General features: G+C 52.8%; 2 protein-coding genes across 2 annotated transcripts in view; both read right to left on the minus strand.

The window, feature by feature from the left end:
- Positions 1-3,334: 3,334 nt before the first annotated feature.
- Positions 3,335-9,157, minus strand: Ebi3 (Epstein-Barr virus induced 3). The gene is made up of 5 exons (XM_033759611.1): positions 9,091-9,157; positions 8,019-8,133; positions 5,741-5,919; positions 4,818-4,975; positions 3,335-3,487 (listed from the first exon to the last, which is right to left on the minus strand). Exons 1-5 carry the CDS (start codon positions 9,155-9,157, stop codon positions 3,335-3,337), a joined length of 672 nt encoding a protein of 223 aa, XP_033615502.1.
- A 97-nt stretch (positions 9,158-9,254) lies between these two features.
- The window catches only part of Ankrd24 (ankyrin repeat domain 24), a 16,938-nt gene continuing 14,437 nt past the window's right edge, over positions 9,255-11,755 (minus strand). Inside the window, exons 19-22 of the mRNA XM_033759612.1 lie at positions 11,279-11,404; positions 10,944-11,009; positions 10,411-10,713; positions 9,255-9,330 (exon numbers count right to left, since the gene is read on the minus strand). Of these exons, the coding sequence (XP_033615503.1) occupies positions 10,636-10,713; positions 10,944-11,009; positions 11,279-11,404 (270 nt within the window). The 3' untranslated portion in view covers positions 9,255-9,330; positions 10,411-10,635. The remainder of the gene's footprint in view (positions 9,331-10,410; positions 10,714-10,943; positions 11,010-11,278; positions 11,405-11,755) is intronic.

An 11,755-nucleotide genomic window follows, 5' to 3' on the forward strand; every position in this document is an offset into this window, starting at 1 on the left:
TTCACATTCCCACCGATAATGTAACCCTAACCCTAAACTCCTTCTCCTCCATGCCTCGCCAGCATTTGTTATTATTTGATTTTTTTTTTTTTTTTTTTTAGACAGGGTCTCACTATGTAGTTGAGACTGACCTGGAACTTACTATGGAGTCCAGGGTGGTCTGAACTCACAGCGATCCTCCTGCCTCAGCCTCCCCAGTGCTGGGATGAAAGGTGTGTTCCACCACACCCGGCTCCACCTGGCTTTCTTGGTAAGTTTCTTACATGATTAAGGACACTGACCATCTGAAAAGGACAGTAAGACTTTTCCAATTCCAAAGGAACTTCTCTGAAAAATGTTGATCACCATTATAAGTGCCCTATTTCCCTAAACCCCACGAGTAACTCTTGTGCAAACTTGCAGTCCACACCAATACCTCGCGACTCTTCCTGACTTCTTGCTTGGAGACATGTATCTCTCTAAATCTGCTTTAGCAAATTCCTCCTACCCTTCTGCATGGCCACCTGCAGTGCATGTGGTGACCGAATGCCTTCCAGGAAGGAACCAATGACAAAGCCCCACTAAGGCTGGGTCCTCAAGGCCACAGTTTTTTTGTTTTGTTTTGTTTTGTTTTTTTGCAGAGTGTAAAGTCGCACACTTGTAAGACCAGTGCGAGGGAGGCTGAGGCAGGAGGATGACCATGAGTTGCAATCCTCCTGCCTCAGCCTCCTAAATAGCTGGGATTACAAACATGTGCCACTAAACCTAGCTGATGTCCCTCAATGCAATGAAAGATCTTTCATCACTAAGGCTCCTCAAGAGTCTTAAGTGAGTCACACCCTCAAGGTCCCTCTCGGTGTGGCAGGTAACTGTATCCCCAGGTTAGGGTTAGGGTGTCACTGTCTTTGGAGAGTCATTACTCTGCGTGCCACAGAAGGGGCTCATCGGGGACAGCTTCTCCGCATGGGTGACTTTGGATCCGAGAGCTGAGTGAACCCCACAGGCAAGGCCGGCAGATTCAGGTTGGGCCGCATTTACTGCTCCTTGGAGAAACCTTCAGAAAAAATCCTCAGGTCCCGTTACATCCGTGGACAGCAGCCGCTGCTGGGAAACTTTTTGTTTTAGCTTGTTTGAGGCAAGGTCTTGCTGTGTAGACCTTGAACTCACTGTGTAGCCCAGGCTGGCTTTGAATGCGCCGAGATCTCGCCAGTGCTGGGATTACAAACGCAGTTCTCACACCCTGCTCCAGAGGGTGGAAAGGGGTGGGACCACGGGGCGCGGTAGTCGTCCGTGGCTCCACCTGCTGGTGGGAATTTGTAGCTGCATGCGCGCTTAGGACGTGGGGTGAGGTTTCTCTTTCTGTCTCCATTACTCGGGGTTGAGGTCAGGGCCTTCACACTGAGCTACGTCCCCAGCCCTTTTCTCGTTTGCTTGTTTACTTATTTATTGGCACTGGGACTCGAACTCAGGGCCTCATGCTGGCCCGGCAGGCAATGCTACATCCTCAGCCCTCGTGTTTTTATTTTGAGAGGAGGTCTCCCTAAGTCATTAAGGTGCAAGGGCTGGGCCGAAATTTGAGATTTCCTGCCTCGGCCTCCCAGAGGATGACTGGCATGTGCTGCCAAATCTGGCTTTTTTCTTTTATTGAGTCCACGTCCGTGATACATAACAAATACAGTCCTCAGGACACATCAATCCCCTTCCCCTCCCTCTATTTCTTGCATTCTTTTTTTTTTTCCTGGTACCGGGGATCGAACTCGGGACCTTGGGCTTTTGAGGCAGGTAAATCCCCCTCCCTCCCTCCATTTCCTGATCTCCTTCCCATTTGCCAAAAATCAATCTTCCTGTTTCCTACTGTGTTTTTTATTTTGCTTTTTGCTGTATTTATACTTTGGGTTTCCCGTAGAAGAGAAACCACCCGATCTGTAAGAGCGCGTGTCTGCTCAAGTGGAAGACATCAGACGCACGTGTTGAAATACCGCGTTGTTTCTCTGGTGTGAGAAACGGAAACTGGACGTAAGGACGAAAACGAATAACAGACATTAGGAAATGGGGAGAAAATGCTCCACAAGGGAGCGGGGGAAGGGAGGAAGGGACAAGAAAAAAGTGCAAAGAGAAGGAAAAAATGGAAACAAAGCTTTTGACTACAGGGAGGGGAGGGAAGTCAGAGGGGAGGGGAGAATGGAAAAAAAGAAGAGGCGGGATGTACCATGTATTGGTGCAAATTCCCTATGATGAGTGTTAGCATTATTTATGACTAAAATATACCAATAAATCTTTTGTTTCAAAAATAAGAGTATGTGTCTTTTTTGTTTTGGTTTGTTTTGTTTTTTTGAGCCAGGGTCTCACTGTGTAGTTGAGACTGACCTGGAACTCACTGTGTAGCCCAGGCTGGTCTCGAACTCACAGAGATCCTCCTGCCTCAGCCTCCAGAGCGCTGGGATGACAGGTGTGCGTCACCATGCCCAGCTTCCATTGTATGTTAATACCACATTTTCTCTATCCATTCACCTGCTGAGCGGACAGACGTAGAGGCTGTTTCTGAGACACAGCTGTTATGGGTTGTGCTGCTATAAACGTGGGTTCATATGGATCAACGCTGGGATGACAGGTGTGCGTCACCATGCCCAGCTTCCATTGTATGTTAATACCACATTTTCTCTATCCATTCACCTGCTGAGCGGACAGACGTAGAGGCTGTTTCTGAGACACAGCTGTTATGGGTTGTGCTGCTATAAACGTGGGTTCATATGGATCACTGTGACGTGATATCAGAAAGGGGAATTTCTGGGTCAAGTGGAATTTCAGGTTTCAGGTGATTTTTTTGTGTGGTACCGGGATGGAACTCAGGCCCTTGAGCTTGCAAGGCAGGCACAGCGCCACTGAGCTAAATCCCTGGCTCCAGCTTTAGTTTTTCGAGGACTCTCCATACTGATATCCACAGCGGCTGTACTGGTTTACATTCCCACAGGTAATTTAGAAGCGTTCCTTTTCCCCCTGCAGCCTCTCCAGCACTTGGTATTGTGTGATTTCTAGATGATATGGCCGTTCTTTCTGAGCTAAGATGGACCGGCTCGCTCTTATCACAGCGCAAAATGGCCTGAGACAGGAAGGAGTCAGCAACGACTCTTTTCTAATTTAATTTCGTTGGAAGTACCCGCTCTTCCCAATTGCACCGTGATCCGAGGAGAAGGCACGTTCTCACTCCACGGGTTGGGAAACAGCCTCAGACAGGCACAGTCGCTCGCCCAAGGTGGCCCAGCAGCCGGGCAGCAGCAAAGTCGGGACTGGAACCCAGGCCAGGCAGGATCCATCCACCCCCAGCAGCCGGCAGCCAGGCTGCTGGGAGGCCCCACTACTTGCCCAGGGCCAAGCAGGTGACAGCAGGGAGGCTCCAGTCGCTGGGCTTCCCGAAGTCTGTGAGGTCCTGGGCGGCCACCTGGATGTAGTACCTGGCCTGGGGCGGCGCAGACCTGAGGACGAAGACTGTGGCTTCAATGGGGCCCACCTGCGGCAGAGAGGGTGTAAGGTCCCGCACGGCGGAGACAGGCGCCGTCTGCAGGAAGCAACTCTTGCTGGGCGCAGCCCCAGGTCTTTGATCCCAACAGACCAATCCACACCACGCGCCTTCCACACCCTCCCACAGTGTGGGTGTGGCTCAGTGGACCACGCCCCAAGGGGCCTGGTGTGGGAAGCTAATCCGCAGAGCACCGTGCTGAGAAGAGGGAACTGGCTGCTGCCGCAGCACAGCCTATCTCAGTGACTCAGGAGGCCGAGGCAGGAGGATCTCAAGTTTGAGGGTACTCTGGGCAATTTGGCAAGACTCTATATCTAAATAAAATTTTAATGAAAAAGAGCTGGGTGTGGTGGCAAACACCTGTCATCCCAGCACTCAGAAGGCTGAGGCAGGAAGATCGCTGTGAGTTCAAGACCAGCCTGGGCTACACAGTGAGCTCCAGGTCAGTCTCAACTACACGGTGAGACCCTGACTCAGAACAACAACAACAAATGTGATAAAAAAGACAGGGGATGTAGCTCATTGGTACAGCATTTGCCTAGCACAGGTTCAATACCCAGCACCACTAAAAATAAAAAAAAGAGTGGAAACTTAAGCCAACATAGTGTTCAGAGGCAGGGCATCTGGGAAATGACTAGGATTCAAGAAAGTTCTCTGTATATTAAAATCCAAGCAAGAGCAGCCCATCTGTGACTTTTCTGACTCTGCCTGTCCCTCCCTGTGGGCTACTCTGTCACCTCCTCCCACAACTTTGTAACCTCAAGCCCAAGCATTTCCCTCCCATGCCGGACCTGACCTGTCCCACACAGGGGCTGGATGCGGCTTTTCAGTGGTTCTGTTTTGTTTGAGACAGGGTCTCCCTGTGTAGTTCAGGCCGGCCTTGAAGTCACTATGTAGCCCAGGCTGGTGATCCTCCTGCCTCAGCCTCCTGAGTGCTGGGATCAGGGCGTGCACCACCACACCCAGCTTTTTCTGAACAGTTTTTTATCCCCAGTTGGTTGAATCAGTGACTATAGAACGCACAAATACAGAGGGCCCACTGTAGATTCCCAGAATTGGGCAAACAATCAATCAAAATTTCAAACCTCAAGACCCAAGCTGGGTGTGGCAGCGAGTGCCTGTCACCTGGCATCTCTTACTGAGTACAATGTGTTGGAGGTCCATCCACGATGTGGCAAGTGTCAGCTGCCACCCTTCTCCTCTTCCTGGCTGAGTAGTAGTCCCGAGTGTGGATGGACCTCACCGCACGCATCTCATGCTGACTGTCACATGCACTGTTCCCTTTCCTCGTGCACCCTTCCAAGTCCCCTCCCCTCCTCACCTGGCGAAGGTGCCTGGCTCCGTGCCGCCTGTAGCGGATCCAGTACTTGAGAGAAAACAGCTCTGGGAAGGGCCAGGACTGCGGGGGCTCCCACTGTACCCGGAGCTGCCGCCCAGGGAGGGGGCTGAAGCACACACTTTCCGGAGGGTCTGGTTTGACTGACCGGGTAGCAAGAAGGAATTAGGGATGGGAGCTCATTCATCCCTTCAGACAAGTTTTTGTTTTGTTTTGTTTTGTTTTGTTTGAGACAGGGTCTCACTATGTAGTTGAGACTGACCTGGAGCTCACGATGTAGCCCAGGCTGGTCTGGAACTCACAGCGATCCTCCTGCCTCAGCCTCCCGAGTGCTGGGATGACAGGCGTGCGCCACCACGCTCAGCTAAAACTCGCCATTTTAAAGAGTACAGTTCAATGTCCCCTCAGTACATTTACAAAGCTTTGCAAATATCATTTCTACTTCTAGAACATTCTCATCACCCTAGAAGGAAGCCCTGTCCCATGAGCAGTCCCCTCTCCCCTCCCCAGCCCTCAGCACCCATAGATCCACTTCCTGTCTGGATTTGCCTGCCCTGGGCATTTCCTATTCATGAAGTGACATGCCGTGTCCTCTTGTGTCTGGTATTGCTCACCGAGCATAATGTCCTCATAGTCCATCCACAAGGCAGCATGTGTCAGAGTTGATCTAAGTGCAAGGCTTGTGGCCCCTGGGTAGAACTTGCACTTTTATCCAGAGGTAGGTGGGAGCTATGGAGGGCTACAGGCAGAGGCAGGACAGACTGAATATGACTCATGGGCACCCTCTGGTGGAAACTATTGGAAGTGACTGCACTTGTCCAATGTGACACTGGGACTGGGCAGGTGGAGGCAGAGGCAGGAAGAACAGGGGTAACTGGAAGGAGGCAGACAGGGGAAAGGAGACTCACTGATGTGCTCGGCCATGAAGGCCACCAAGGTGCTGCGGGCGCCTGTGGGGTGGACGGCGGTGACGTTGAGAACGTAGGGTACTGTGGAGAACAGCAGGATGTCAGGGATGGAGCAGTGTGTGGCTTCCGGGATGGGCTGCAGACAGGGCCGGCTTTCGCCACGAGAGGCTACGCCAAGCCTAGACACAGGTGACACCGTGAGGGCCTCTCTCTCCTGGACCCCAAGGGAGAGGCACAGGGTTCCCGCCCCACCTTGGTGCTGAGCAGCTGGCTGGGTGACCCCTGTGTGACCAGGTGACCAGGGTTTAGGGTGACACAGCCAGGGAGATGGTAGGCTTCTGGGATTCTGGCAACAGCAAATATTCTAACTTTGGTTCATATTTTGTTGGTACACATTCCAGGCTGACCTTGAACTCACTGTGGAGCCCAGGCTGGCCTCGAACGCATCCTGCCTCAGCCTCCCCAGGGCTGGGATCACAGGTGTGTGCTGCTACCCCTCGTAGCTACATTCCAACTTGTGTGTGCGTGTGTGGCACTGGGGATCGAACTCAGGACCTTGCATTTCCCAGGCAGATGAGGTGCCACTGAGTCTTACATTCCAACTTTTGAATCCCAACACTTGGCAGATCAGTGAATTCATAGACTCTGGAATCTCAAATAGAGTCTCTCCATTTTGGACACACTAAGATCAGCCTTTTTTTATTTTTTATTTTTAAGATGATCGTTTCTGCAGTATTAGGGATCGAACTGACACTGGTGCCTGCCAGGCAAACATTCTACCACCAGGCAAGCTACACTACCTCTCCAGCTATTTTTAGTTTACTTTGAGACATAAAACACATATCCTAAAACTCACCATTTTAATGGGTCTGGCTAAGTTCCCCAAGCTAGTTTTGGAAGTTGAGGTAGTCCTGCCTCAGCCTCCTGAGTAATCCTGTGATTAAAGGCATATGCAGAGCCGGCAAGTGAGATGTCTGACATTAGAATATCGAGACCAGGCTGGGGATTTAGCTCCATGCTTCCAACGCTTGCCGCACAAATGCAAGGACCCGAGTTTGATCCCCGGTACCAAAGAAAAAAAAAAAAAAGAATATTGAGACCAGCAGAACATCATATGATAGAGGTTTTTGCAAGGGTCACAATATTCTATTTCCTTTTACTTCATTTGTGTGTGTGGTGCTGGGGGTGGAACTTAAATCCGTTTCCATGCTAAGCTAGTGCTCGTTACTATGCTGCAACCCCACCCAAACTAATATTTTGATAGAAACAAAAAGGAAACACGTGTACACACACACACACACAGGAAACACAAACAAATGCCAAAAAAGAAACTGATATTTTGTATATTCATCTCACATGATATTAAATAATTTACATTAGCCAGGAGTGGTGGCACACGCCTGTCATCCCACACTCAGGAGGCTGAGACAGGAGGATCACTGTGAGTTTGAGATCAGCCTGGGCTACACAGTGAGTTCCAGGTCAGTCTCAACTACATAGTGAGACCCTGTCTCAAAAAAACAAAAAGAAATTAATTTACATTATAAATATTACTATGTAAATAAAATCTAAAGATGAAAATGTTAAATAAAACTGCATTAGATTAAATGATAAACATTTGTAATATTTAGATACTACTTAAGTTAGGTATTGAACACCACCCATATCTTCCCTTTCTTTCTTTCCTTTTTTTGGTACTCAGCATCGAACTCGGGTCCTTGGGCTTGCAAGGCAGCTGGCAGAACCACTGAGCTAAATCCCCGGCTTGCTTCCTTCCTTCCTTTCTTTGGTACAGAGGATAAAAGCAGGCCTGTAGCACATGCTCACATGGCTCAGCCCTGGGCTGTACCCCTAGCCTCCCCCCGCTTTTTTTTTTTTTCATTTTTTGCGACAGGGTCTCACTATGTAGTTGAGACTGAGCTGGAACTCACGATGTAGCCCAGGCTGGTCTCGAACTCACAGCGATCCTCCTGCCTCAGCCTCCCGAGTGCTGGGATGACAGGCGTGCACCACCACGCCCGGCTCCCCTAGCCAGTTTAAAAATTTTATTTTGAGGCAGGGCCTCGCTGTAATGCCCAGGCTAACTTCAAACGTTCAAACTCATGATACTCCTGAGTGCTGGGATGTCAGGTGTCACTGCGGCACCCAGCCAGGAAGTGTTTTTTCTATTGGCCATTGCTGCTCTAGTTTGGGGTTGGGGACGCCTGAGGCCACCACAGCCAGCCTCTGACCTCTCCCTGAAGACACCTGCCCCGCCATCCCGCCCAGCCCCTCTGACCTGTATGTGGCAATGAAGGAGGTGGCTGTGGGTGTCGGTGGCAGCATCCAGGAGCAGTCCACGGCGACCGGGTACCTGGAGGCCCGGCACTGCACCCGGGGCTGGCTCAGAGCCACTGGGGCCCCAGAAAGATAGGGAGGAGCGTGAGTTTCAGATTCACCCCAAGATTGCCACCACCCCATCAGGATTTGTCAGTTCATTTTCCAGACAGCGAAATGGAGGGAGGCTTTAGGAGTCAGGGGACTGGGATCTGTAGCACACAGCTGTAATCCCAGGTATTCAGGAGGCTGAGTCAGGAGCATCTCAAGTTCCAGGCCAGCCTGGGCTACACAGGAAGACCCTTTTCCAAAGTTTAAAAATATTTACAGAGACTGGGGTGCAGCTAGCATATGCAAGGCTCTGGTTCAATTCCCAATCCCTCATTTAAAGAAAGCCAGGTGGGCCAGGGAGGAGAGGGGTTTTTCTAGGCCTCTTTTTGTAACACTTGCCTCAGAGTACACAGACGTCTGTTCTAGTCCAAAATGAACACTTTCAACTCAAATTTATATCTATATCAACCCTCGGTGTCTGTGGGGATCAGTGACAGGAGCCCTGTGATACTCACTCACTAGCACGGTGTGATGTTTGCATACAGCCCAAACAAAGTCCTCTCACAGACTTCAAATCGTCCCTACATGGCTTTATAGGGGGAGGGGAGGTCCGAGTCTCACTGTGCAGTTCAGGTTGGCCTTGAACTCACTATGTAGCGCAGGCTGGCCTCAGACTCCAGGAGATCCTCCTGCCTCAGCCTCCTGAGTGCTGGGATTACAGTGCTGGGCTCCTAACATTCTTTTTTGTTGTTGTTGTTGTTTTGTGTATTGTTTTTTTGAGACAGGGTCTCACTATGTAGTTGAGACTGACCTGGAACTCACTATGGAGCCCGGGCTGGTCTTGAACTCACAGAGATCCTCCTGCCTCAGCCTCCCGAGTCCTGAGATTACAGCTCAGCCTGGCTCCTAACATTCTTGATCCAAGTCTACAGGTCTCAGGTGAGGTCCCAGATGATGTCCCTCTGCTTGGGTCCCCCACATACCTGTCGCTCCACTGCGGGGCAAGCAGTCGCTGCAGAGGGCGAGGAGCAGGAGCAGCCTCCGGGTCATGGCTGTGGGCTTCTGCTGTCCAGATTTCGGGTGGGGGACACGGAGGACAGCCCAGGGAAAGCCCAGTGCCACAACGGGTCCCCGGCTGAGTTTATGGGGCTGCTGGAGGCTGCTCAGAGGGCAGAGCTGTTCCCAGTCCCCTCCCTGGCCACGGGCTTCAGGTGCGGAATTCCCTGAGGGTGGGGGCAGGGAGAAGGTCGCAAAAGAGAGAAGTGACCCCGTGGCCTTTCCCAGCACAGCGGGACACGCTGGGCCCTTCCTTCCCGTAGCAGCACTGCTGGGGAAACCCCGGGGAAGGGATGGGCAGGAGAGCTCAGGCCAGGGACAGGGACAGGGGAGGGCGGAGGGATAGCGTGGGATGCAGGGACAACCAAGATGAGCAGGGCTCGGTGGCCCGCGCCGGTCATTCCGGCACTTTGGAGGCTGAGGCAGGAGGGTCGAAAATTTGAGCCCCCCTCCAGGCTCCAGGCCACAGAGGCGCAGGAATGGAGCCTTGGGGAGGCAGCCCCCACCCTCAGATGCTCTCCACGTGACAGGGACACCAGGAAATCCCCAGGGACAGGCTGGACCCATTCACCCGGGGAAGAAATTCCCGCACACGCTGCCAGCTGCCTCCCCTCCCTTAGCCAGAAGGACTCAGAAGTCCCCTGTGGGGATTTTGGGGGACTTGCCGAGGAGCAGGGAACCATGGGGGCAGGGGCTGGCTGCCAGCTGTAGTGAGGTTTGGGGTAGAAAAGTGAGTTTAACTCAGAATTGTGGAGCAAGAGCCAGGTGTGGTGACTCACACCTGTCATCCCAGCACTCGGGAGGCTGAGGCAGGAGGATCGCTGTAAGTTCGAGTCCAGCCTGGGCTACATAGTGAGTTCCAGGGCAATGTGAACTACATAGTGAGACCCTGTCTCAAAAAAAAAAAAAAAATTTTTTTTGTGGAGCAGGTATGGTGGTGCACACTGATGACCCAGCACTCTGGGACGCTGAGGAAGGAGAATCACAAGTTCAAGCCCAGTCTGGGCCATTTAGTAGCTTAGTAAGACCCTGTCTCAAAGTTAAATAAATTTTTTTAAATGAAAAGGCTGGGGAGGTATGTCGGGGCAAAGATCCTGGGTTGAATCCTCAGTACAACCACTACCACCACCACCAAGAACAACAAAATTCCAATAGCTGAGCTTCGGGCCCAGGAGGTGAAGGTTTCCGGTTAGGAGTCATCCCGACCCTTCCCTGCTGCAGGTCATCAGCAATCAGGCCACACACACCTTTGTCCTGTGCACGGTATGGTTTATTCCTGGCTTAGTGTCCAGAACTCGACAAGTGCAGGAGCTGGTGACTCACAGTTTGTCCGGTGGGGAGGGAGGGGGCGCCAGCCTGTTCAGTGTGTGTGGGGACCGCAGGTGGCGATGCTGCCAGCTAGGGAGGGACCCAGGCTGGTCCCCAAATGCCCACAGGCACAGTGACCCCACGGGACCGGGAGAAACCAGCCCTCAGCGGCCCTGAGCCTGCAGCCTCTGCATCTGCAAGATCTGGGTGAGAATCTGCTGCACGTCCTCATCCATCTGACCCTGGGGCGGGGAGCAGAGGCGGAAATAGACCCTGGTACACCTGTCCCGGCTCCCCGTCCCCTCTGCAGCCCCCACACCACCCCAAAACCTAAGATGAAAGCAGTCCCTGAGCGTCTCCCTGCCTGGCCGGGCCTCTCGCTGTCTAGAGGGGAAACTGAGGCCCCAATGGCAGCCGCAGAAGCAGGCACTCAGATCTGCAGATTTCCAGGCTGGGAGTCTGTGCCACTCACCTGGATGGCGTAGAGCAGGTGGCTCCTGTACAAAGTCACCACGGCACAGTGGTCCCTGGCGGCGTCCTGTGGCATGGGGGAGGGATTCAGCAAAACCAGACCCCACCTCCATCCGCCCAGCATGGTACACCCGGGACCCCACTGCACGGGAGAGGGGGTCCACCAGCTCTGGCTCGGAATCGGCCGTGCGCATGCGCCGAGGACCCGCCAGCCCCGCCCCACCCTCGCCCACAGACCCAGCCTCCCTCAAACCGGGCTGCTCGACCGCCAGCCGCAGGGATGGCTGAAACTCGGGGCTCCTGTGGCTCTGACCCCTATTCCCCCACAGCCCTCACCTCCATCTGCCGCTGCAGAGCCTTCACCTGGCCACGGAGGGCCTCCACCTCGGGGCTCGCAGGGGCGGCCGGCTGCTCTTTCAAGGCCTCTTTCAGACTGAAGACTTCTTTGGACAGTTCTGTTATCTGGGGATGGGGATAGAGGGGCGTCACCCTGAGCCTGGGGACCTGGGGTGGGGGCGGCAGGAAATGACAAGGGTCCGGGACTGTTAGGAAACGGCACATCCCAGGGGTTCACAAACCCTACACCTGCCCCGGGCCTACTTTGGCCCTCACCAGTTTTTGTAGGGTGGGTAGGTAAGAACATGTTTGTTTGTTTATTCATCTAGCAGCACTGAGGATGCAACCCAGCACCAAGAACAGAGAAAAGAACAAGCCGGGCATGGTGGCGCACGCCTGTAATCCCAGCACTCGGGAGGCTGAGGCAGGAGGATCCCTGTGAGTTCGAGACCAGCCTGGGCTACATAGTGAGTTCCA

The sequence above is a fragment of the Fukomys damarensis genome, unplaced genomic scaffold, assembly GCF_012274545.1.
Source record: "Fukomys damarensis isolate Sample0158 unplaced genomic scaffold, DMR_v1.0_HiC HiC_scaffold_37, whole genome shotgun sequence".
Lineage (NCBI taxonomy): Eukaryota > Metazoa > Chordata > Mammalia > Rodentia > Bathyergidae > Fukomys > Fukomys damarensis.